Below are 26716 nucleotides of genomic sequence, written 5' to 3' on the forward strand. Positions count from 1 at the left end.
GAAAGTTTTCGAGCGCGCGTCGCGTTTCGCGGAGAGATTATTTTTTTACGTAACGTCGAATAAACAACCGGAATTGGAGAGCGTGACACAGATAGTGTGGTCCAGTCGCTTCTTTAAGAGCCGAAGGAATTTAATTCATTAAAGCAATATGTTTTGAAAATATGGAATGCGAACTAAAATTTTCGAAATATTTATAAATACTTAAGTATAAATACTTCTTTTTTTTACTTCTTAAAGAACAGAGTTAAATTATTATTACGATAAACTATTCAATCTGAAAATCTGACTAATTTTTTCGTATGTTTTCTTAATCAAGTTTTACATTTTTTAATTTTATTTTGATCAACATAAAGTTGATTTTTAGTTTATGAAAGTTTCTCTTATTTTCGAATAATGTAATTGTTTATTTTAATTTCATGAAGCAGATAGTTGAATAATGTTAAATAAAATTTTCCTCTGGTCGTTAGGATAGAAACATGCGATTTAGTATTAGTTGGCATACATCCAATAATTCGATAAGCGTCGATCATCGATGATCTTTCGCATAATATGAGTAATATCAATAATATGGATAGTCGCCTATCTATATGATGAATTCTAACAAGGTTGACTTACTCGATCTACCATTCGCAGTGTACAACAAAATATTTGCATTATTTTCAATTTTGGCTACGGTTTTTAGGCTATATCCTACATACCATCTTGTGAATTTTGTTTTTCTTTTTTATTAAAATATCTTGTTACGTAATCGCGACATTATACACTCGATGACTTAGCATGATAATAGCAGAGTGGAGAATTACGAAAGACTATATATATTAAACTTAACATTTCAAATAATAAAATTCTCAAATTTAAATTTTATTAAGCAATTTTTAAAATCTTTCCAGTCTTCTTCGTTTTCGTTTCACAATCAGTAAAACAGAAAATAAAGAAAAAACGACAAATACAATCGACGAACGTTCGTGCAGGGTCAGTTTATTGAAATAAAACGAAAGTGGCGCGTAACAGAGTTGATAAAGAATCTCAACATTGTCGCAATTGGAAAATGATACTTATCCCCTTACGATCCTCCACTCGCAGATATAACAACGGGAATGATACGATAATGTGACGCATGCAACAGAGAGAATAAAAAGGAACAGGAGCGCACCTGCCAGGCCCATCGTGAGGACTCTCTTTTTCAACCGGTTGGTGCTCCGTGCCGGTCCCCGTCGATCTCGATGAATCGCCACTCTCTCGATCACTATCGCGACGCTGCTCGGCGACGTTGTTTACTTTCTTACCGCCAACCCGTTTCGCGATTCGAACAATCGAGAAATTCAATTTCGCCGCTTCCGTCTGTTGCCGACTTCTCTCTCTTTCCCTTTTTCTCTATTTCTCTCTCCTCTTTCAACGCTTTCCTAGACGCGAGACGCGTGTTCACGCGAGATGACGGGTGTCTCCCATCGCTCCAGCCGTCTCGAAACTGGACGATTTTCAACGGCGGTGCCGAAAAATTACGCGGCGACGAGCGGGAACGCGAGCAGGCGGCGAGTGAACGGTGATAATCACGACGGCGTTAATGACCTTCGCCAGACACCACGGCGGCGGTCCGGTGACGACTGGCAAACAGCTGTAAACGTACGCACGTTTTGCCGTCGTGCTTTGCCGCGCGTTTCGCGATGGTGGGAGGCCCAGAGGCCGCGGACGTGAGCGTTAACGCGATCGTGCGCCTCGCAAAACCGCGAATCTTTTCGGATTTTAAAGGATATTTAAGCTCTTGAAAGACCGTACTCGAAAAAAAAATTCGTACAAACCGATCCTCTGACGATCTCACGAAAGAGAACACGCGACTTCGTGTCAATTTTTGAGAAAACTTTCAGGCGCGAGATGCACACTATATTATAGCTTTCGTATCTCGTCGTAATCTAGAAGATATCAATAATCGTCGAGTAAATTCAGTAATCGAAAGATATGTGATACACATCGATAAGATCGGAAACGATACGATATTGACTATTGACGATCACTTATCTGCCTAGGAGCGTTCGTAACGAAATCTGCGCTCCGTATAACGAAAAACAATTCGTTACAGCGAATGCAAATCGCAAAGTTCTTTGTCCTTGCCATGGAAAAAGACACAAAAAAAGAGGCGTATGTCCGTCATTACGCTGTCATTTTATTTATGACGACTCGGCCGCGGAGCCAGGTGGCTCAGATGACATTACGTCACTGCGTCCTAGGTAACGACGCCTGAGATCAGATGTGCGCAAAATTGCATCGTTCTTTCTTACTACGCGAGGGCCTACGTAAGCGTCGGAACGGGCTAAAAATATAGAAAGTGGGACTTGCCTTGTCGAAAATATATTGCCTCACGCGCACATGCACGTATTTATCTCATTCATAGACTATGCCGTGGATATACCGCGTGTTTTCCAACTATTTTAAGAGTAATTGCGCGGCGTGTCGGGCGGTTAATAACGATCAAGCGATTTAATTAACGGCGATCAGCTGCAATAGCGCGTCAGAGGCGACGTAAACGTTGAGCGAAGTTGAAAGTTAAAAATTCAATTTGAATTTTGTCGCAGAATCCTTTGAGAAAGGATTCTTTGCGAAGTCTAAAATATTAATGTATAAAATAAAAATTTTGCAGGTACAAACGTAAGCTTGAAACGAAACTTGTTGTTCGTCGTGAAAGAATAATTTCCTTAAATTCGTGAATGTGTCCGTTTAACGATTAACTTTTTTCCTATGCCGTTTTCCGTGTGGAAAGAGCGTACACCGCTGCTGTGCCCAGACCATTTGTTTTTTTTTTTTTCTTTCATCTACACAGTTGATTCGTTATCGGACGACTGTGACAAAGAGACTGCTGCCATGAGATTGCTCGTGCTTTTCGCGCAAACACAGGCCACGGAGAAACGACGTGTGTAACAAAGCTCCTGCCTGAGTGGACAGACGCAGAGAAAGGAGGGGAGAAAGAGATAGAAGGAAAGAAAGAGAAAGAGAGAGAGAGAATCGAAGTGAGTCAGTTTCCCTGCGATAAAGTACAATACAGAATGCTCCTGTTCCCGCATCACCGACGGACAATGAGACAGCGAATGAAAGTGTGATTCATGCCCTTCGTTTTCTTCCGTGCCGCGCGCGAAGGGGTATGCTTATTAGCTCTCGCGCCTGTGTGTGCGTGCACTCGGTATATCACCGACGGTGCGGTGTGCCTCGCATTGTTCGAAAAATCTGCGGGGGTGGCGAGCGACGACCGCGGATAATTCCGCGACCCGGGTGTAATCGGGAGAACAGAAATACCGGCGCGTATAGTAGAGCCGCCGTCGTACGTGTCTTTGGATATCTGCCTTGTATATATTTTTAGGAATTTCGTATCGTGTCACACGACCGATTTCTCGGGCGTTAATTGCGAGATACCGCGGGCGAGTGCGACAACACCTCGTCGATGATATAATCGGCAAGCTCATATCCCGTGCTTTTTTTCAACGATCATTATCTGTCCGATAAGCGCCCGATTTGAAATTGATTTAATCGAGTTAATTGTTAGAGGATACACATCGGTTTTTATATCCATGTACAAGTTGCGTGGACGTTCGGAAAAACAGGAAGATTTTCGAACGGTGAAAATGGAAATATGTTATACTTTTCGCCCGATTCTGTTACAAAAAAACCACAACGCTACATATAAAACGCAAAATATGTAAAAATACAATGTACTTGAGAAGTCTAATAATATACATTACTTAAATGATATCGTAATCGCAATTTAACGGCGGAATAAGAGTAGAGTTGATGATATAGGATTAAAGATAGTTTACATGTGCCATTAGATAATTCGTCTAAGTGTACGGTTATATGAAAAAAATTTGGTATCTCCCCCATGTGTAGATAAGATAAGATAAGATGAACAAGAGATGGGATACATCCTCTCAATAATGTTTGACAAGTTTTTGGCGCTGCTGTAATTGTGATGTAATTTGTTGCGCCACGACCGAAATAACAGTCGAATTGTGTTATACAGAATATTCGTTACTTTCTCGTCGATGATCGAAAAAGGGGACTTGTATAAATTCTAGAAGAACGAATATTTTCAACTACGCGATATGTATTTTTATACATGTATCAAGCCGTTTTTCTTTTCTTTTTTATTTTAGCTCTGTATAAAAAAAAATGCTAATTACGTCAATGGAAATATACGAAGTAGAACCCAAGGCATTGAATTGCAAATCTTAAATTTCATATAATATTAATTTACAGTATTTAAAAAAAAAATATCCATTATCTGTTTTTCGATAAACACAATCCGACTTTCGGCTTTATTTCTCCTTTCTTAAATTTAGCAATCTTGGATTACTGAATTTTGAGGTTTTATTTATGATCGTCAATATCGTCGTAAATTATGTGATACGACAGTCGAAAAAAAAGCCAAGATATTCGTAATCTCTATTTGATACTGAATAGCAATGCATTGATAACAGATTAATACTTTAGTGTTTAAGTGTTTAGATAAACAGATAAAATATTTACGAAATACGAAAGAAAATACTGACTTCCCATAAATTAACTTATAACGCTATGAAAATTGTCTCTATCCTTTAAACTTTTTTTTTCGTATAAGACTATTTCGCTCTTTACCTTTCAATTTTCCGTTCTTTTTCGTCACGTAATTCGTTTGTTTTCGTCGTGTTTTTGCGTACCCATAACTTATGCATTTTTAACTGTTGAAGAGATATCGAGACATCGATAAGATCGAAATCTAATCTTTATAAGCAGACTGTCGAAAAAAAGAATTACATTTTCTTATTACTATACAAACACACTATACTCACAGTTCCCGAGATATTCACAGGTACCGAAATCCAGATCAGATTGGCCGATCATGTCGAAGGAGAAGGCCTCGTCGTCGAGCTTCATCACGGAGCGCTCCTTTTCCCTCTGCGTTTCGCGGTGGCAATCGTCGGGGAATAACGAGGAGACCACTTTCGAATTGCAGACAAATCGTCGCAATGCCCGAGCAGAGCACTACCAGTGCGTGCTGTTTCGTAAACAGAGCGGCGTACAAAGTGTGCGGTGCTCTGTCGTCACGGCGTTCCTAGCCCCTAGTCGGTTGACATGACCCGGCGCCGTCGCGCCTCGGTATCGAGAGTACAACTTTCCGAGAGTGGAGTTAACGCGAAGTCACGGAGGAGTCGTGCACGACGGCTTGATCTCGACGGACGCACTAAAGTGCGGGATAGAATTTTTCGTTTTGAGAGATCGCTGGGGTAGACGGTGCCTCGCAGTGGGAAAGAACGAGCGGAGGGGACGGGAGGGGAGGAATGACTCGGGACTGATAATCTAATCTTGTCCTGGCTCGTCGTTACACTTATGTACATACGATGCATTAGATTCGTCGGAATGTTTTCCCGTAAAACAATTAGGGAAATGGGGAGAGGAGAAGGGGAAGGGGATGATTAATGGACGATCCTCGCAAAAAAGAGGTAAACAATAGAGCGCTAATAATGAAAATAGAAATGAATTAACAACATGTCATACAAGGAAACATGTTAAGAATATATTCTTGAAGAATTTCAAGAATATATTGAATATGGAAAAAATTTATTCTTTTTTCTCCGGAAGCATTTATCTTTAAGATTAGAGACGCGTTTCATAAATCTTTAATAAAATGTAACTGTATTTTTAATACTTATTTGACACGCAAAATTCTTAAAATTTCCTTAGTCAACTGATACCAACTATCTGTAGTAGACATTGTTTACGAAGCTTCCTTTAAAACATTGTTTTTAGTCACAATATAAATATTAAAAAGAATTTGTGCCAAGAAATTTGTTAAAGCGAAAATTATCCTTTAAAAAATTGAAGGACTACTTATATGGCTCAAGTAAGAAAATAAAAAATACTATATTACGAAATTATAGATCATAGAATTATATACTAGAAATTCTATTATCTTACGTAAGACTTACATAATCACTTGTATTTATTAAAATAATTCAATTTGAATTTGGGCAGGCACAAAAAAAAATTAATTTATTCGGAGACAAATGTGCCTCTCCTTTTTCGACGTTTGCATAACATAAAGCAAACGTGACCCTCTAATATCTTCAAAGTAAACGTAAGTACAGGACGCAACTACAAATTACTGAAGAAAAAGCTTCGTAGTATGTAATTGGTTCACGCTGAAAGGAGGACACGCGTGCTTTCGGTGTCTGTAGACCGCAAGACTTTATTGTATGCAATGTATCGGCACACAGTAAGAAGCATCAACGACGCGTATCAACTTCGTACAACGACGGCTCCGGTCGCTTATGATTATGTAAATGATGATCATGCGAGAAAAACATGGCAATCAGTGTACGATAGAATGGCGTCTGCTGCAACCAGGTCGACGAAGTAAGTGCTCGTCATGATTTTTTTGTCACGGTACACCTGTCATACCAGTTTCCCCTTTGAGGCAAAACAATATTTCATTTTTCAATGTCTCTTTAGAAGTTTTTCAGCAAGTTTTCATATAAGTGTTTCTCCGAAGCGAAATATCGCTTTATCAATTTCATCCGTAACTCTCCCCCTTTCCGCTCCTTCTCTGATCGATAGATCCGCAAAACACTTATCTAGACTCATTGTCAGAGTCAAATAAAGGCCCATTTAGACCCTTTCAAAAAGATTAATATTTATGGATATCTTTTACATTCCTCCTTTACGATAAAGCTGCACAAATTTAATTATGTAAATACGTCATGGTAACAATAATTATTATAAAAATAGTATCAATTCGAGTCACGACGAGAGTTTGTAACGTTGTGTGTATATTGTAACGGGGTGACCTATCCTAACGTCGCGCAAATTACGCCGATTAAAAAACGCGATCGACAGCAGATCCCTGCGAGGGAACGGCAGTGTGACGTCATATTACACGTAAACCCTAACTTTCGAGGCAATTAGTCACGTCCTACGGATTATCCCTCGCTGCACTTTTCCAAACAGCGCTGACGTCATCGCACTCGTGCTCCCGCGACAAACGTGTTCCGAGACCACAAATCGCGAATGCGATTTCCTATATTAAGCAAAAATAACGTCAGGTATAATGGTCGACGTTATGCGTAGCACTCCATAATATCCGCGAGTGTCTATTCTCGGAAGCTGCGAAAGGTCAATAGGTCTCGTTAACCTTCGCGGTACCTTCTTTTTTTTCACCGTCGTCGCATACGCGATGTGCTGAACACACATGACGCATCCAAAAGAAATATTTGTCGCGTAACGTGTACGTTTTCGTGTACGATAATATAATACGAATTTCTCAATTCTCTCACGCGAAGAATTCCCTGAATTTCTCCGATTCCGTAGATTCCTTTGTATCTTTCAAGAAAAGCACTCGCATTTCAGATTTTCTTAACCGGAGAAAAAATCCGGTGATAAAAGTATCATATATAGATATATCGCGAAAGATAGCGAGTCGTTTCCGTTATCTTTGTTGAAGGAAAATAGCCTCGAAATAATCAAGAAAAACATCCGCCGGTAACTGTGGAGACACCGTGTGCGTGACCCGCGATTTCATGTGTTCTAGCAGTGTCACGGTGTTTTGCATATTTGTTTTTTGAGGCGACGCGCGAAGGACATTAAAGCGCTTTCGTTAGAATGAGGCGCGAGCACGTGTCGAGTGTGTGCTATGCACGCATGCAAATCCATCATCGATCGATTATGTGATTAAAGATGGCTGATTCCGCTCAATAGATTGGAAAAAACTATAATGTATTATGTAGCCGCAGGCCTGCGTAATACACATTATACATACCGTATATATAAATGTATATAAAATATGTATAAAATTATATGCGCTTGCGAATACTCTGTTACGAAGTAGAGAAAAACAGATAAGCGAAATGGTTGCTATTTTCGTATCAGATCAGTTACACTTTGCAATATCATGCGCGGTAGAAAGAAATAATTAATACTGATAACAAAAGAATGGCTAACGTCACGTTTAAACTTTAACATACCATGTTTATGTAGATATTAAACACAATTACAAATGATTATAATCATCAAGAAATGCATTTTTTTAAACTTTGCGTTAAGAAAAAGACGTTATTTAGTTGCATAAGCATTTCATTTCTTGGCATAATTTAAAACATAGTATATAAAAATTATAGAACAGCAAGTAAGTACACAAAAAGGTGTTTAGTGTCCACTCATATAACGTTATTCCTTAACGGAAAAATAAGTCGAAAAGTCCTAAGTCATTTTATTCTCCAATGTTTAACGACGAAGTTTATTTAAAATTCATATCTAACTAACGCTGTTCTGTAAATTAGACGAGCATACGTCCGTGAGCCGCGCGTCTCGTTGTGTGTGAGAATGACAGTGCTGATTTGCAGTTCACGAACGAATGTATATTCATCTAAAGAACGACGTTAATTAGATACACTTTACTTAATAATACTTTTTTCGTTAAATATCGGAAAAAAAATAATTTAGGACTTTTTGATGTGTTTTTCATTAAAGTTAATATATATTGTAAGCAGTATTTGGCGCAAATTACGAAAACACTTTGTACAGTCCAACAAAAGATAAAAGTTATTAAACATTCCTTCTAAGAATTCCTTCTTAAGAATTAAACAACTTTCAATAAATTTTTTCTTGAATACATCTTTAATTGTATCATCAATTTTACTTATCTTAAGAATTTCGAATGGTAATTTGGTTTATACTTATATATTACACGGAGAAATTTGTATGACTATATATAAATTTCTCATATTAATCTATATTTATTAATCCAAATAATTCTATTTTAATTTCTCATTCACGTAATATCGCAATCATTTGTATAACTTCAAAAGTCTTCACAGAATTTTGTAACGCGCTTCTGTGTGTGCGCTCTCCTATTTTAATTCGAAATAGATGTGTTATTATATCGATATTTTTGGAGCATGTGGTAAGCGCATTTGGTAAACAGATCCGTGGAAGCTTACTGCCGTCGAGAGATAATTCGCCGCATCATCCGGCTTTGGAATTCTCTACATCTTTTGCAACTTAGAGGCGCGAGTCAAACAAACGTTCAAAACTTCGCATTCGAGGGAAGTGTTCGTAATCTGGCGATAATGATCTAATCATCAGCGATAGCACGGCGTGGTTTATCGGCACCGGCGCATATCTCTAATAAGCCGAGAAGGAAAAATAAGAAGCTTTTGAAAACAATAGAGTACAGCGGCAGGGAGAATTTATTTTTCTCAATTTGCTGGAATTAATATATTATATCTTATCGGTTAGGCTTTGTCTATTTGCTCTGTTAATTATACGATATGTATTGTATACGGATATATACAAGGCCAATTATTTTAATGTATCATTTCTATAAATAAAAGTTTCTTAGTTTTAAGAAGATAAATATGATGTATTCAACAATTTCTTTATAATATTCATAATTAATATATTTATATAATGTAATTGTTACCGATGTTTGTTTTAATAGAATCATACGACATACCTTTTTTGCAATTTAATTTTCCTAGCTAGTCTGCGTATTAAGGTAAAACTATCAAAAATCTATAGCTTATGAAATATTTCTACGAGCTCAAAATATTTTTCCTAAATTAAACAAGAGATATTTAAGATAATGTAATACTTTAATAGTCCACCCTGTATAACTTCTCTCGAATATTTATCGCGCGTAAACACTTTTATTTCCTACATCCAGATACTCAGATTACAACAAGGACGAATGTAGAATCGTTAAAATCAATCTCCAATATCGAGAAAAATACATAAGTTATGCAACTGTTATTTTTCATTTTGTGCATATAAAATTACACGTATACGTGAAGCATTCATAATCGAAAAATTTGTAAGTTTCACATAGATTTCGATTTACATAACAGATTTACACTTTGCAAAATATTAAAAACTATTCAGTAAGACAGTACATAAATGGAATTTTTGACCAATATACTCTCTCGATCCATTACTTCATTTTATCATCTCTGACACAAGATATTGTCCAAGAACTTAAGAAAGTATTGTAATTTATTTTTTATTTATCGATTTTCAATAATCATCTCAGACACAAGATATTGTCCAAGAACTTAAGAAAGCGTTATAATTTATTTACGATTTTCAATATAATTTTTCTCGAGAACACGCTTAGGTGAAAAAAAGAATTTACTCTACATTTCAAATCATTCATTACATTTTTAAATCATTCGATTCAAAAATTTACTCTATATACATATTTTCGATTTATTTCACGAAGAATCAACTCCTTTTCAATAACACTTTTTCAGAGACATTCTATAAATCAATAAATATATATTATTACTAAACGCACATTATCTTCAACATATCGTGAACATAATACGTGTAATTAATACGTACGCATGTTTCGGTAAAAATGAAAAAGTTTCCGCTCGCGATATCGTCTCGCGTAATCATCAGCGGCTTCTTTCGTCTACCGTTAGATAGGTGCGATTAGAGTGCGCCAAATCGACGGGGTTGGACGATCCACGGCGACCGTCGTGAAACCTCGAGCTCTTTCCTCTTCGCTGCGGGTTATCGGCTGACCTCTCGGCGGCGCGGTCTGCTTATAACGTTATTATAGCCGCCCCGATACGACACGCCGAGGATACAACCTTCGATTTGTCATGCAGTCAAAACGTGTCGCGATTCACTGACAAGCGAAATCCGTCCCCGACGATGGCCGTCGCGGATCGCCCTCGTCCTCGCCGGGCGTCTAAATACGCCCGAGGGTGTTTGAGACGTGAAGTGATTTTTTTTTCTTCAAGAAAAAAAAGGAGTGGTTTATGTATACGTTCTAGCCTTCGTTCTAAGCGCGCATTTTCGCCATTTCGAAACGTTTCTGTCGGTATTAGCGTTCGAATAAAAACGCTGAGTCAATCATTATCGTAAAAAAGAAAAAGAAAAAAGGATCCGTTCGCGAGATACCGTTTGTCCATGATGTATTTCTGATTAAAAGAGAACGACGAGAAGAAAAGAAGCATGCGCTAGCGACGATCGTTTCTTCATATTTCCCTATTTCTTTGGGCGTTATCTCACGTAAACATGCGCTCCTCTTCTTCGTACGTGATACTCGCTCCCGTCGCGCGAATCATGGAAATAACCACGCGCGGATGCCACGTGCTACAGTAAGTCAAGATGTGCCGTCGATGAATACCGTTAATCAATTGAGGGGCTCGGTGAAATAAAGCAATTATCAGAAAACGCGATTCGAGCAAAATAAAATATTACTGAGACGCACTTTGCGTGTCAAGTCCGCACGCGAGTTCTACCCAAAAAGTCCAAAAATTATTTCGTCAAAGCTCATATCAAGAAAAGATAATAAAATCAGAAATAAATAATTATTTTCAATTATTCGCAAAGAAGGTCTGTGCTATTTTTAAGATGGATCTTCCAGAGAATTAATTAATTAAATTAAAACCGAGAGGTTTTCCCAGGCATGTTTACATGATCGCCAATAAGATTACTTACATACGCACACACACATATACACACGTTCCCGACTCATTACGAACAATATTTACGTTCGAAGAATTATGGTCTGTAATCGTAACAACACAAAAAATCGTCGGTCGGACAAATAGTCTCGCCACGTATGAATTCGTTCCCGGAGATGATATCAAGTATTATAAAATAACACTTAATGGCGACTGCTTTTTCTATTTTAAGTCGTGCCTATTGACGAACGAATAAACACCGTGATATTATTTCCTCGGGATATATATATATATATATATATAAAATATCGATTATACAAAATCCATCTAATCCTTTTGAAAATCGCTCGATCTCTGATCGAAAATAATTGATGATTTTCTTCGAGATAAAAATATCGCTATTTTAGAATATAATAATCGTCATTAAATTACATTGTACTATTATTATTATCAATCGACAGGCCAGTAGTAATGCTTTTTTTTTTGTCAAAATACTGGCAATTCACGCGGATGTAATCGATTATTGAGACTATCGCTGTTTTAAAACACAATCTTTATTATTAATGATAAACTCTGAATCTTCACTCGTTTCATTCAGCGTCAACATTTCCGAGATTATAAACAGATCGTTAAGATTTTTTTTTTTTAAGAAACTGACAATTTACGCGTTACAGTCGATTACTGGATTAGCCGCCACTTTGAGGCAATATTTATCATTAATCATAAATTCTGAATCTCCGCTCGTTTGGTGTCAACTTTTCCGAGACTTGTCAACAGATCGTTAAGATTTTTTTTTTTTAAGAGGTGCCGACGATTCATCGCAATCGATTACGAGAACCAGCCGCCATTTTGGTACTGCGCAGCCGAGGTCCCCTGGGTTATCTACGGCCACGGCATGGCCGGCGCGACCTTATCTTGAGCGCGGCTTGTTCATCCCGCGTGAATTTTTGTGACAACACAGAATGTGCGTGTCTGCAACCGATTGCGTAATAGACGGCGGCGCGTGCTCCTCCTTGGCTTCCCGGATTTTTGCAACGCGCGAACGCGCGCGCGACCCCTTTTTTTCCCTCCGCGAGCAATCGTCCTTCGCAATGAGCTATTTGCGGCAGTGTAACGAGGCGATACACGAAGAACTTGCCAAATCATTTGCCGCAAAAGCTCGGGAGGGTACTCGCTCGGAAGTTGATCGAAAAGATTTGTATTTTGGGCGCGCACCCAGCGCAAAATGCGACTGACCGACTCTCGTCTCGGGACTAAACGCGTGGACCACATTATGTTTAGAAAATAAAATTATAAGACAAATGATCGTGTTTAATTGGAAAATTTATTATATATATGTTGTAAATAATATTATCACTTTCAAAATAGATTTTTAAAGTAGTTTTACGTGTGTACGTTTGCATATTCTATTCTTAGAGGTGATAAATAAAATATACATCCGAAAACTTTTAGACAACTGTGACAAAGTGTGACAAAACTGACAAACATCCCCCGGCAGACCGCATAAAAATCGTTCATATCGAGAACGATGCAAATGATTTTCGTAGAAGTTATATACTCACCACCGTTTGAGGGGGAACATAGCGGCGGATGTCCGCCCCTGACGATCACGCTGTCCTTGGCGGCCACTAGTTCCTGGATGTCTTGTGCCTCCATGTCAAGGTCGGGATCGCCCCCGCCGCTTGCCCCGTTGCACCATCAACTGTCAAGGCCGATGAAGATTGATATAAAGGTCGCGCGCGGATATCTCGGGCACCGGTATCCGAATCGGAAAATCGCGAATCGACGTGAATCGAATCACACAGCGCTCGCCGTTGCGCCTCAAGTCAGACGCGAACACGCGCCCGGCTCGCACGCGTCACACGCTGGGGGGTTGGACCGATCTCGCGCCTCGCTTCGCGTGTCTCTCTCTCTCTCTCTTTCTCTCTCTCTCTCCCTCACCGGCGCATCTACCGTGTCCCCGGCTATTTCGGAAATATCCCGCGCGTTACCGCGGCGCGACCGCGTCTCCGCGCTATCTGCGGGTCCCGTCGCGTCGTCGTATTAATCGTCGCGCTTTCGGCGAGATTAGAAAACAAGCACCACGAGCGGGAGGGATGAGAACCAGCAAATCGAAGCGTGATTTAACACGCCGTTCGATCGCGCGCGCGCCCAGCAATATCGATCGATCGATTGCGCGCAATCGCGCGCGTATCAGATTAATTCAATCCCGGACGAGTATAGGATTTGAAGAAGGCGCACGAATCGCGATAAGAACCTAAATTTGGAAGATGATTCTTGTAATCGATAACACGTACACCTTCGATAAGAACGATTGCAACGTTATACCAATAAAATTCCTCTTTTTCTTTCTCTCTTTTTTTTTCTCTCCTCTCCACCCCCTCACTCGCTCTCTTTCCCTTGGCGGGTATAAACAGACAGCAACAGAGAGGGCGCGATCTAAACAAGTTAAAATTAAAACGTCTGAAATAGTCGGGATATAAATACGAATCGACTCGCAATTCATCTAGAAAGTTTTGTAACGCTTCCCAGTAAATACGTAATATCTGACCGCACTCTGAAATTAGAGATATGCGACATAACATAACGTACATTGAATGTTTTAGATAAAAAGACTTTGAGACTTAATAACTATCTCAGTTTCTGCGGTTATAAAGACAGCTTTATTCGCGGACCGACATTACGAGAGCCGATCTTCATGGGAATCATTTTATCAAATATAGAAATCGTTTCATCAAGATTATCTTCAAAATTTCGTCGAGATAAGAAGAGGAAAGAAATTAATTTAGATAAGAAGAACAAGGGAAAGTGAATAAAATGTTACGTCTCTTTTCTACTTATTTCTCTCGTTGTATTGTTTCTTCAAACAACTCGAGACGAGCAAATTCGAATCGAAAAACCAGTGTTTGTTCTCTTCGACTGATAAAACGTCGTTAGTTTTCGGCTACTTATGTCACCGATAATTGTCGTACGAAATTCTACGAACTCATTGTGGGGCAGTGAACACGTCACAGGCTTTTCCGTTTTTTTATACTTATCTGTAATCTCGGTTCGACACTTTGTCACTGTCGAATATCTCTTAAAAATTTTCCTCTTACAAATCTTTCAACAGTATAAAAAGAACAAGGAAATTTTTTAGGTCTTTAGGAAAAGCTGAAGTATTAATAACATTCTCTTATTTAAAAATGAGAAAATAATATGTATATATATATATATATGTATACATATAATATATTATGTATATGTATACATCTGAAAACTTTATATGATAAAAGTAACTTCAAATGTCGACTTTCACTTTGTTAGTAGTACTTATTAATATTTATTTAAGGTTAATTCGCAATACTGTCCTGATTCTTATTGCTTTTACGACACAATTAGATACAAATTCCTGATACAATAAGCGACGCCCATGCGGAGGCGTATTCACAGGGAACAGAAAGCGACCCGTTTTTAGTTTAAAAATTCATTGAAGAATTGAAGTAATATGCAATGAATGCAGCGTTTCTATTGTCGCAATCCTGATCATGCAAAGAGGATTAAATACCGCCATATGAATATATATATACAGTGTCGGCATGCACGACAACTTTAGAAATTGGTGACTTTAAAACGGATAAAATTTCAAAAGCAGGTTAGGTTGCAGTCGACATTTTCAACAAACTGGGAGATATTTCGAAATGAATCTGTCATAAAATACCGAATAATCCAATGTGTCGCAATCAAAATCTGACTCTAGCTAATGTAATCGCTTACCGCGTTCAATTCTCCTCTCAGCGAACGGAATAATTCGCATCGGAGCGTATATCCGGGCTTTATACTCCAATGACAGAAGTTTTATTTCGAATTTGCCTTGGAATTCCTTTTGAAAACAACATTCAGTACTTCCTGTGACAAGTACGCCCTGTGTTTATTCTCTCTAATATCGTACGCACACGATTGCGCGCGACGCCGGCGCGGTCAGCTTGTCATGTTGCTCCGAGCTCCGAACGGCTCCACGTTGCGTCAACGAGAAAACGAGAGAGAAAGAAAGAGAGAGAGAGAAGAATTAAAGAAAGAAAAAGGTCTAACCTGATTGGGCCGATCGGCGATCGCGGCGCCCCCGTCGTCCGTCCGTCCTGCCACGCGCACCGTTCTCAGTCAGCGACGGCGCTCGGCGCAAGTGACACCTGTTGTGCGTCTGTGTCGGGGACGCGCGCTCGCGCTCATCGCCATGCTGACGATTCTCTATCGGCACGATCCTCCCGTTCCTTCCCGTCGCTTCCTTCGCGCGGGATCCAACTCGCTCGAGATTCGGCTCGCGCGCAACGGATGCGAGGAAACGGGGCGACGCGGATCGCGCGCATGCGCCCGCCTCTGCTGCTCCTCGTGGAACGGACACACGGCACACGGACCGCACGGCGTATAAACGATCACGGCGCGGATGACGCTTCAAAGTCCGCCCGTGCGAAAAGCGTCGGATCTACTGGCCGCCGCGAGATCGCGGGCGGCGCGCACCGTCGCGTCGCGGTAGCGTCGAGCGCCCCGCGCGCGTGACACGTTATCTTTTTTTTTTCCTCTCTCGCAGCCGTGCACCGCGGGCGCGTCAACGAGGGACACCGCGCGGTGGATCGTTTCCGCGGCACGAAAACTCTCCCCGATCGAGACGATAATCGCGCCTCCCGACGACAAACTGCCTCTTCCGCGCGCGCTCGCCCGCGCGAACGCGCGGACCGCCGGGAGCCGCGGCGCGAGATCCGTCGTCGCCGTCTCGCGCGCGCGCGCGCGTGACCTTACCGTACGCTATCACTCGCGGTCGGATAAGACGAGGCTGTTAATTCCGAGATTACCTGGACGAGAATACGAGAGTTGTCTTGCCGCGATTACGTCCCTCCGTTTGACTCGGCGATAATGAGAAACGTCACCCTGTTTGAAATTCCACGATATTATCGACGAACGATGAACGTTCGCATAGACAACACGATGACTAACGCGAACGCTATACCGTCGTAAATTATATATTTAGAAAAACATGATAGATTTGTACATATAAAAGCGCGACGGCTGTTATTTCTTATCACTGAAAGAAGGCGACTGCATTATTGCACGTATCAGGTAGGATTTGTCGATTAAATCTATCATAAAGATACGGTTCGAGCCGTAATCAAGTAATCGCGGAGAGGCGGTCAGTAAATTAAAAGATCGAAAGAAACCTTTTTTCTATTATAATAAGAATATACTTTATAACTGACACAAAAAAAATGACAAATATTTTAAAGACAAAAACATTGATGCAGAAGATCGGATAAGGATTAATTTAAACGAAAGAAATAAATTAATTAAACCGAGATCAAAGTTAATCTACATTAATAGAAACAAACTTGAAATGCATTAAATCTGCTAAACATTTTTCAATCTAAAAGTGAGAAGCTAGCTCGAGAAAAATTCAGCGAAGTCGATCGACGTAATATTTATACATCGCTTGTTGCCGCGACAAACAAGCGGTCGATCGTTATCGATCGCATTGTAAATCGTGCGGTCGCAATAATTGCGAGATCGATAGGTTAAACGCCGCAGGTACGCGCTCACCTCGTTACATCACTGTCGCTCCTCTCTATCTCGTGCTCGTCGAGAGCACACGTGTCGTCATTCCTGATTAATAAACGCAGAGAGAGAGAGAGAGAGAGAGAGAGAGAGACAGAACGAGAATGAGAGAGAGGCGGAAAGGGGGAAGGTGGAGAGAGAGAGAGAGAGAGAGAGAGACTCAGAGCGCGGTGTCAACGCAGTTCGAACCACGACGCAAGTAAAAACCGAAAGAGGACTGCCTTGAATCAATAAATAATTGTTTGCGCATTTTCTCGGATATTAAAAGACTCGGCGCGCGAAACGGATTGCTTACATCATCGCGCGCGCTTGTTACGCATATGCAAAGCCACCGATCTCGCGCAGCAAGGATCTCTCTCTCTCTTTCTCACATACATACACACACACTCTCTCTCTCTCTTTCTCTCTCTCTCTCTCTCTCTCTCTCTCTCTCCTCAATCAAGCACCTCGTACTATGCGCGCGCAAAAGTAGTTCGAATCCTTACGCAATCTTCCGGTATTGCGACACTCGGGAATTGCCGATAGGGAGGAAGTCGCGACACACTCCACGACCGTTCGCGCGACTGAGAATTTCTTTTCTTATTTTTTTCCTTTCTCGCTGATCACAATTTGCACCTGATATTATAATAAGCGTGCCGCGATTTGATCTTCTGTAGATGTCACGTCTGTAAACGTCAAGCTTTTAACGTTAAATATCCTTGAAGCGAGATCACTTTGAGATAACATTTTTATTTAAAGTTCCAGTGAAGAACGTGGATTTTTGCTTTCGTTCTTTCTTGATTTTTTTTTTATCGTGCTTAGTTCAAAAGTTACGAGACGTCTCGTCGTCGATATTGGAGAAGCGTTCCAAAGAATCTCCGGCTGAGAAAAGATCGATAAATTTCACAACGGCCTGTATAAAATATGCAATGGCGAGGAAAGAAACCGTAGTTCATCGGGGTTAGCGGCTAATCGACATGGAACCGGATATATATAAGATGTGTTGTGATCAATTATGATGCAACCACAATTTTACATTTATAAATATATTGCGCTGATCTCTGCAGATGGCACCTGCTGCCGCGATGATATATAATTCCCTCGATAACAGGATTTTCCACAGGGATAAATTAATGATCCGCGCATGCAAGGATTCCTGCTGTCCAAGATATATGTATAATTTAAATTTGGACGCTGGCTTGACGTGTATTGGCGTTCACGCATATTTTTTCTCAGTAAATCTATTTTTTGTTTTTTCTTAATACAGTGCGTTTTCCAGCAAGAATACTGTATAACGCAATGAATCATGTCATTCTTGTTGTTTGCCAGCATTAAACAAAGATAAAATTCACGTGTTACACACTGATGTATTCTTGCTGGAAAACGCATAGAGTTGGACAGAGGAAGGCACAAGTAAACACACTTAACAAGTCAATTAATGCCTGACATTTTTGACATTTTTGTAGACTGCATTTGAGGTCCTGTTCTTTACGGTCTCGTGCACACAATAATTATGAAGATACTAATCCGTATTTTGATCTGTATAATGCACTCTTTGTATATATTAAAGTGAAATTAAGTACGTAATATATAGAGATTTACTCAATATTTTCTAACAAAAATTAAGAAAGAATAAAAAAATTCTCAAGCAATAATAGAACTAATATATACTGAGCTTTGTGTTTTTCATTGTTGTTGAAATGTAAAAGTTTTCGACCCAAGTGTCGTTATTTACGAGTTAATAAACTGTCGAAAATTAAAGCACACTTTAACGCAATAGTTATCGCACGTACGTTTTCGCGATTCACGAGTCGTCTCATAAATGTTTGAAGAAAAGTGAAAATCAGAAAAAATCTAAAAGAACAAGGACTCCGATATATATACGTTTAATATAAAGATAGAGCAGAATGAAATTTATTTTCAATTTAAATTTAAAAAAACTTTCGATAGCAGGCCACAATGCTCCGTGAGAATGGAATACTTCACATTGTCACGTTCAGATTGGAGGTCTGTTTTTTATAGCTGAACTGGCTATACGCTAGTTCAGAGTTTATCTTTCTCCTTCCAATGTAGAAAGAGAAAGATAAACGGTGAACCAGTGCAGCAGTTCAGCTATAAAAAACAGGCCTTTAATGTCATTCGAAAATTCTCTTTTTCTCTTCCCAAAAATGTCAATCCGTAATTCTTTTGAACCATGTCGATCAACCGCGCGGGTTCCAACATTTCATCTCGTGGTAAAGTCACGAGACGTGGAGTACGCGGTACTCGATCGATAACGAACGATTCGTTGTTACAAATGCGCGCGTAACAACGTTTCCGCGTCCGTGCCGTTTTTCTTTTCTTCTCAGCGATCTCGACGAAAGAGGAGCGTTAATTTCCACCGCAGGTTCCCGATACCCGTGATTTCGTAATAAAATAATAATTTAGAATCTCGACGAATCTATATAGATAATCCGGTATCACCGATCGGTACGTATCCAACGTATCGCCGTCGTCGACCGACGTCGCCGCGTCGCGTGACGCGAGAATACGAATGCGGCGTGATAGAGGTGGAGAGACACGGGCACGCAACCGCTTGGCACGCTTCCGGATTCGCGCGAGGTAATTTCTGTCGGCTTCCGCGTTTTCCGCCGTCGGCGCGCCGCACCGTGTGTGGCGTATGTATGTATTGTACATACATAACGTGCCGCAGGTACGGAGCCGCAGGTAGGATCGTTCGGTCGGGCCCTTTCTCGACCGAGGTCGGCCGAGTCCATCTACTCTCATCTGTTCCCGTCTCCCTCCGTCGCACTCTCCGTCCTATCGTTCTCTCTCTTTCTCCCTCTCTCTCTCTCTCTCCTTCCCGCCTTGGCGGTCGTCTTGGTGCACGCACGAGGTTCCCGTTTCGAGCCGTTTCGATCCGCGGTCGCGAAAGTAAATCGTCCGACCGATCGATCGTTGGATCGCGGGAATCCCGAACTCGTCGAGGGTATCCCAATAACCTCGGCGGGCCGTCCCGCCGAGATTCTGCCATCTGCTGAAACCGCTGCCAATTCCGCGGCCGTTATCTATTTTCGGAGGAATCGTGTCCAGCCAGCGAGCCAGCCAGCCTCGACGAATCCCGACGCGGAGGACTCCGGACCAGTTCGGTACGGCCGGGATATTTTCGAGGATTGCGTCGCGTGACGTAGTTCGCGGGCCGATACGTGTCACCACGTCTTTACCGTGCGGATGATAAGCGATTACACGCAAAGATTGCCCACCTTATCGCGCGCGCGACCTCTCTCTCTCTCTCTCGCACTCTTCCTCTTTTTTTTCCTTCTCTTGCGAGCGCACCGTCCTCACCGCTGTGTTCTGTTTCAGGTAGTCACAGAGAGACCTGTCAGTGAAAACCAGCCGAATCGCTCGTATTGTCGTAGGAAAGCTCCTCGCGTTCGCAAGAGCAAGAAGCTTGAATCAGCGGGACGTTAGTTCAGTCGCGAAAGTGAAACCGAGAGGCATCGTAATTTCTGTCGCGAGGATGTCTGGGAGCAATGATAGTTTTAACAATAATACCTGTGTGGTGTGCTACAAGAATGTCGACATCTACAGCATCGGCATGTGCGAGCATCCAGTATGTTACGAGTGCAGCACCCGGATGAGGGTGCTCTGCCGTCAGAACGAGTGTCCCATCTGTCGCCAAGATCTGCCAAAAGTTGTGTTCACGCATGAGATCAAACCCTTCCCCAGCCTGACCGGTACCAACTTGCTGGACACCCGATACGACATCTACTTCAGCAGCCTCGACATTCAAGAGAAATTCACTGAATTGTTAGCCAACACTTGCTCGATATGTAAAGAGAAGATGGTCTTTAGCAGTTTCAATAGTTTAAAAGAGCACATGCGTCAACAGCACGAGCTACATTATTGTGACTTGTGTGTAGAGAACTTAAAGGTAGGCAGTTTGATCGACGCATTGCTTTTAATCGATAATTGATAAACGAACAGTCGCGATATGTCTCGTATCTAATATTAATTCGTTTGTTAATTCGTTTGCTTCTCGACAGATATTTTCGCATGAAAGGCGTTGTTACACGAGGTCTAGTCTAGCTACGCATCGGAGGAAAGGTGACGTCGACGATAAGAGCCACAAGGGTCATCCGCTCTGCGAGTTTTGCGATCAGCGGTACATGGACAACGACGAGCTGTACCGGCATCTGCGGCGTGACCATCTGTACTGTCACTTCTGCGACGCGGACGGTCTGCATCAGTATTACAGCACCTACGACTATCTCAGAGATCACTTCCGGCAGGAGCACTACCTGTGCGAGGAGGGGGTGTGCGCGGAGGAAAAGTTTACGAGTGTTTTTCGGACCGACATAGATCTCAAGGCGCACAAAGCCAGCGTTCACGGCAAGCAGTTGAGTAAAGCCGCCGCCAAGCAGGCGAGAACGTTAGAACTGGAGTTCACGTTGGCGCCGCGCGGCGAGAATCGGATGAATCGGAGGGGTATGCTGGGCGCGTCCACGTCGAGGAGCGCGAGGGACTACAACGGCAGGGATTACAGCTCCAGGGATTACAGCTCCAGGGATTACAGCTCCAGGGATTATAGCTCCAGGGATTACAGCTCCAGGGATTACAGCTCCAGGGATTATCAGCAGAGCTCAGTACCCAGCAGCTCCAATCCGTTCGTGTCCAACAACGAGCCTAGCTTCACGAGACAACCGTCCGTCGATGTGCAAAGCACAGATGAATTTCCCACGTTGGGCGGTAGTGCCGCTCCTGTCGTTCCCACGCTGACTCAGCCCAAGAGCAGAGGAAACGTCACCATTCGCAGCACCGTGAGAAACCAACCGCTCGCGGTGACGGACGAGAACTTTCCGGCATTGGGCCCGGATTCGGCCGGCCCCAGTATCTCGAAGACGGTGAACTTCAGCGTTTCCAGCAGCAGCAACGCCACGGGATCCAGCGGCTTGCCGCAATGTCAGAAAGGTTCCGCGTCCTCGAACGTCTCCATTCAGGTGAACCACGAACCCAACGGCACCGTCACCACCAGAGTGTCCGGACCCAACATCAGAATACGTCCCGCGCAGTTGTCGATAGATTCCGACTTCCCCGCCTTGGGCGGCGGCTCTGAGCCGTCTACCAGTACTGCCAATTCGACCCAGTGGAAGGAGGTGCTGCAGTGGACCTGCTCGAAATCGGCATCGGCGAACACGCCCAAGTCCAAGAGAGTCGCGCCGCCGCCCTCGATACCGTCGGCGCCGCCCATTCGTTCCGGCGAAGACTTTCCGAGTCTGTCGAAGTCGTCGAAGTCGAAGAAGCAATCGGTAATCACGGTGGTGCCGTCGTGGGGACAGAACTCGCAGAATGCCAGCAACGTCCAGAGCACTGGTGCTAGCAACAACAACACGAAAGCAACGACGACGGATCAGACGAAGGGCAAGGCGAAGAAGAAAAAAGCGAAGCAGGCCTCGAGCGGCAACAGTTCGAGCGGCAACGAGTCCAGCAGCTCCAAATCGAATGTAAATACTGTCGTAACGAAGAAAGACATCGAATTGCACACCGGTGATACGGACAACTCCCGCGTTGTTTCCAAGGAGATTCCGCGAGCGGGGACGCAGGGTACCAACAATGCGAGTGGCGACGGCAGCGTGTCCAAGAACTCGAAGGAGCCGGAGCACGCGAGCAAGAAGGATAAGAGAAAAAGCAAAAACAATGTGGACGGAAACTCGGGTGTTACGGCCGTTATAAGCACGGAATCCGAAAGCAGAGGCGACGGTTCGTCGTCGAACGGAGAGAAGCAGAGGAAGCGTAGCGAGCTGAAGATAGACAGCTTGAACACGACCAACAATAATATCCATCGGACGGAGGATTTTCCCGCCTTAGGTAGCACCAGCAGCAGACCGCCGGGCTTCACGAATCCGCCACCCGGTTTCGCCTCGCCGACCCTACCACCGCCCGGTTTTTCCATCAAGTACAACAGCTTCGACGGGCTGCACGGCGGCAACGGCCTGACGTTTACAAACAGTTCCGGCGAGAGTTACTCCATTCTGCCGGACAACAGCAGCAAACGTATGGCTCATGCCTACGTGTCGCCACCGGATTTTCAAAAGCGCAACACGTGCCTGGTGGCGAAGCTCAACGCGGTCCTCGTGGAGCAGGACAAGATCGAGGAGTTTCGCTACGTGAGCGGCCTCTTCCGCGGCGGCACCTGCGACGCCCGGGAGTACTACACGCACTGTCGCGAAGTCATGGGCGCCAACGCCTTCGAGAGCGTGTTCCCCGAGCTGCTGGCGCTGCTGCCGGATATCGCGAAGCAGCAGGAGCTGTTCGCAGTGCACAAGAGGGAAGCGGGCGGCAAGGCGAAGGGGCTGGAGATGTGCGGCGCGTGCGGCCAGGTTCTCAAGAACGGCCCGGACTTTAGAACGCATATGTCCAGTCACACGCTTGAGAACCACTTCCCGGCGCTGGGTAAGAGCAATACGTCGCCGCCGAAGAGCACGTGGGTACGTAAATGAGTCAATTACGCTCCCTCATCGTTTTATCGTACTCGCCATTTCTGGAGGAGGATCCGGGCAAGCCGCCGAGTATCCGCCCGTCCGGCTGCTGAGAACGGTTGTAAATATTATAACGCTCTTGTTTCTACACCATCCGTATATCTATTACGTTGCGTTTATCCGACGCGTAATACGAGCGTAATGCGTAAATATTTATTCCAAGAGTCAGTCGATCCTTAGTGTTAAAAAAAAAAAAACGAGAATGTGCATAGAAGTTAACGCTGACTATTCGCAATAGACTTAATAACTGTTGAGCGAATTGCGAGGCAATATTGATTGAAATTAAAAAGAAAAAGAATATTATATACCCTAGAGAGCTTTTACAGACGGTTGTATTATGATGGTAACGCTTCGAGACTGCGCGACCGCGGGCGTGATAAAGGAGAGGAGATCAAATATTTTTTTGTATAATAAAACTACGAAAAAATAAATAAGATACTGAATATACGAAAGAAAAGTCTGTTACAAGTTGTAAAGAGTGAACGTGTGGGTATGTTATATATAGTGACGTCGCGCACTAAACGTTTCAACGATTACCTACTTTTACCGCTGTACTTTAAGACCGTGTACCATGTACATATATATAAATTTCGTAAAATAGTGGCGTTCCTTCTCCTGTAATTTATTTGCTATATATTTCTCGGAATAGAGAATGGAATAGATTGCTGTGGCTATGTACGAAAAAGTAACACCATACTTTTAACAAATCGTTTGATACGTTATACATTATACAGTACTCGTAGCACTGTACCGTACTGTTTTTGTACCGTAACAAAAAGTTGTTTAGTTAACACGACAATACATGATTTTGATGAGCGAGCAAACGAGTACTAATCCCTCGCCTGGCTCCTTTCATTTTTTTTTTTTTTTTTAATGATTGACATTAATAGAAACAAAACTAGAAGTACAACATATCTTGATTTCACAAGGTGAGAAGATTGGTCGACTTTTATGTATTTTCTATATGATTAAGGGTTTATTGTGACAATGATTTCTAGATGTTTCTTACAGCTTAAGAGTCTATTTTTATTAAAAAGGAAAATCGCAAAAGGTATTGTAAACCTTAGTTAAGTTTTATCCTCCTTCGCAATATTAAAATTAATCGTTTACTAAACTTTATGCAAGTTAGCAATTACTTTCTTATTTCCAAAAATTTCCTTATATTTATTATAGAAGAACAGGAAAGTGCAAACGACCTGTGTATAACATCACATAATACATACATTGTATGTCATTCTTTATGAATAGCACGGACGCAGATCAAGATAGAAAACAAATTATATACTAATTTTTTTTTTCCACGCGTAATAATACATAAATAAATCTCTTCCGCACGATTAAATTCGACTGGTTGAAACGCGGTACTTTTGTCACTCGATGCATCGAAAAGGCAAAATTAGAATTCACTTGGCAAATGAGAGGTGTGTATGAAAGAACTTAGTACTATGTACAACCTTTATATATATATATAGGTATATATATATTCTTATAAATGACGCAAGAATCGTCTGTTATATCCCGATGTTCCCCCGGTCCTCCTATAAAACAAGTTTTCCTCCCTGAAGCACAAATTCACGCGAATTCGGATCGCGCGCGACAATGACGTAGAGATCGTCAGATCGCCTTTTAATATCCTCGATTCGCATTTCGCATCAATTTCTGTAAGCAATTGTAAAACGCAACGTCCGTTAAACTGTACATGATCGACTGTTACAACGATACAAATTTGACAAAGGTGGAAATTGCCGAGTGACGTCCCCGCCCGTCCTCCACGTCCATACACGATGAATGAGCTGTTCTTAAAGAGTAGACCGGATGCGATGAGGCGCTATCACTTTTTGGCCAGCTCGGTGCTCAGCCAGTCGAGACCCTCGTACAGCCCGTGTCCCTGGGTGGCGCAGGTGCTCTGGATGTACCAGTGTCGTCCTCGCAGCGAGTTGAGGCCCAGCTTGTCGGTGAGCTCGGCGGCGGACATGGCGTTGGGTAGATCCTGCTTGTTGGCAAACACCAGTAGCACCGCGTCCCGCAGCTCGTCCTCCTTCAGCATGTTCGCCAGCTCGCGCTCCGCCTCGCCGATCCGCTCGCGATCGTTGCTGTCGACTACGTAAATGAGGCCCTGGGTATTCTGGAAGTAGTGCCTCCAGAGCGGCCGGATCTTATCCTGGCCGCCCACGTCCCACACGGTGAAGCAGATATTCCTGTACTCGACCGTCTCGACGTTGAAGCCGATCGTGGGTATGGTGGTGACGATCTCGCCGAGCTTGAGCTTGTAGAGTATAGTGGTCTTGCCGGCGGCGTCGAGGCCCACCATCAGTATCCGCATCTGCTTCTTGCCGAACAGCTTGGTGAGCAGGCTGCTGATTGTGAGACCCATCTTTTCCGGGGGGCGGGAGGCAACAAGCGAGTGCACCAGCGCGCAGAAGGGGTTAGCCCGAAGACACCTCGAGGACACCTCCCGTTGGGACCTGCAACGAGGAACCAGAACGGACACTCAAGGGACACTCCAAACGCCTCCAATTACTGCGTGGCCTTTGTACGCCTTGACGCTCAAGTTTCGTCAGCCTGACGTGTGCGTCTGCAGTACGGACTTATCGCCTCTCGTTTCCCCCCTCGACACGGCTCCGGCAGCAACACACCTCGACGGCGAGAGAACAGCAAACGTCACCTTGCGGTCAGCGGCGCCGTGTGCCGCCGGAAATAGTTGGCAGAATTTGCCACGCACGCCGCGCTCCACCCAGGAGTCGAGAGACCCGCCACGACGGGGATCGCACTCTGGACGAGGTCGGTGCGGTCCTATCCCGAGTGTACGGATCGCCTTATTCCCTTTTTTCTCGAAGCTTCGCGTCCAAGTCGCGGTACTGTTCGTCGACGGAGAGAGATTGACAAAGCGCGGCCCTCTCCTCTCCGTCGCGCACGACGATGGCGAGAAGTTTGTCGCGCAACGTTGCCAGCCTTATCACGCGCGAATTTGAAAAAAATGTAGACGCGCAATTTTTATTAAAAATTCATTTAACTTGGTTTGAAGTCACAGTTCTTTCTTGTAGACGAGACTCAAGATGACTTCAATCAAACTCCGATTAACTTAATCGACGATTAATCTCAACAAAATCTCTATTTATGTAATTCATCAATCTTTCTTCTTGTTATGTCAAACAACAATAAATTAAATAATTTTCACAGTTCATTCTTGTAGACGAGACTCAA

The 26716-nt window shown here is 42.9% G+C and overlaps 3 protein-coding genes across 12 annotated transcripts in view; 1 reads left to right on the forward strand and 2 right to left on the reverse strand.

Moving 5' to 3' along the window:
- The window catches only part of LOC105451243 (hepatocyte nuclear factor 4-gamma), a 35877-nt gene extending 19527 nt beyond the window's left edge, over positions 1-16350 (reverse strand). The window contains exons 1-2 of one of the 8 annotated variants that reach the window (XM_011691585.1): positions 16262-16350; positions 12995-13134 (exon numbers count right to left, since the gene is read on the reverse strand). In XM_011691585.1, the coding sequence (XP_011689887.1) occupies positions 12995-13088 (94 nt within the window). In that variant the 5' untranslated portion in view covers positions 13089-13134; positions 16262-16350. Of the gene's footprint in view, positions 1-1153; positions 5813-12994; positions 13479-15188; positions 15390-15503; positions 15822-16261 lie in introns of those variants that run through there. The other 7 variants (XM_011691584.1, XM_011691586.1, XM_011691588.1 and 4 more) reach the window with 7 other exon arrangements.
- A 3160-nt stretch (positions 16351-19510) lies between these two features.
- Positions 19511-24331, forward strand: LOC105451244 (zinc finger protein 598). 2 transcript variants are annotated; one of them, XM_011691592.1, is made up of 3 exons: positions 19511-19595; positions 20337-20907; positions 21020-24331. In XM_011691592.1, the coding sequence occupies exons 2-3, from the start codon at positions 20494-20496 to the stop codon at positions 23471-23473; spliced, it is 2868 nt and encodes a 955-aa protein (XP_011689894.1). In that variant the 5' UTR covers positions 19511-19595; positions 20337-20493; the 3' UTR covers positions 23474-24331. The 2 variants fall into 2 exon arrangements, with proteins under 2 accessions (XP_011689894.1, XP_011689895.1); XM_011691593.1 differs by lacking the exon at positions 19511-19595 and adding an exon at positions 19708-20122.
- A 142-nt stretch (positions 24332-24473) lies between these two features.
- Positions 24474-26599, reverse strand: LOC105451245 (ADP-ribosylation factor 2). Of its 2 annotated transcripts, none has more exons than XM_011691595.1 (2): positions 26178-26599; positions 24474-25977 (listed from the first exon to the last, which is right to left on the reverse strand). In XM_011691595.1, exon 2 carries the CDS (start codon positions 25884-25886, stop codon positions 25344-25346), a length of 543 nt encoding a protein of 180 aa, XP_011689897.1. In that variant the 5' UTR covers positions 25887-25977; positions 26178-26599; the 3' UTR covers positions 24474-25343. The 2 variants fall into 2 exon arrangements, with proteins under 2 accessions (XP_011689897.1, XP_011689896.1); XM_011691594.1 differs by having other exon boundaries at positions 26149-26599.
- Between the last annotated feature and the right edge of the window lie 117 nt (positions 26600-26716).

This window comes from Wasmannia auropunctata, unplaced genomic scaffold, assembly GCF_000956235.1.
Source record: "Wasmannia auropunctata unplaced genomic scaffold, wasmannia.A_1.0 LD336053.1, whole genome shotgun sequence".
In the NCBI taxonomy this organism is placed as follows: Eukaryota; Metazoa; Arthropoda; class Insecta; order Hymenoptera; family Formicidae; genus Wasmannia; species Wasmannia auropunctata.

What these genes read in the sequence shown, in the direction of transcription:
- LOC105451245 (XM_011691595.1), bottom strand. Translation starts at nt 25,886, where the DNA reads ATGGGTCTCACAATCAGCAGCCTGCTCACCAAGCTGTTCGGCAAGAAG.
- LOC105451244 (XM_011691592.1), top strand. Translation starts at nt 20,494, where the DNA reads ATGTCTGGGAGCAATGATAGTTTTAACAATAATACCTGTGTGGTGTGC. An exon ending in TGTGTGTAGAGAACTTAAAG is followed by an intron (nt 20,908 to 21,019) that starts GTAGGCAGTTTG and finishes GCTTCTCGACAG; the next exon opens with ATATTTTCGCATGAAAGGCG.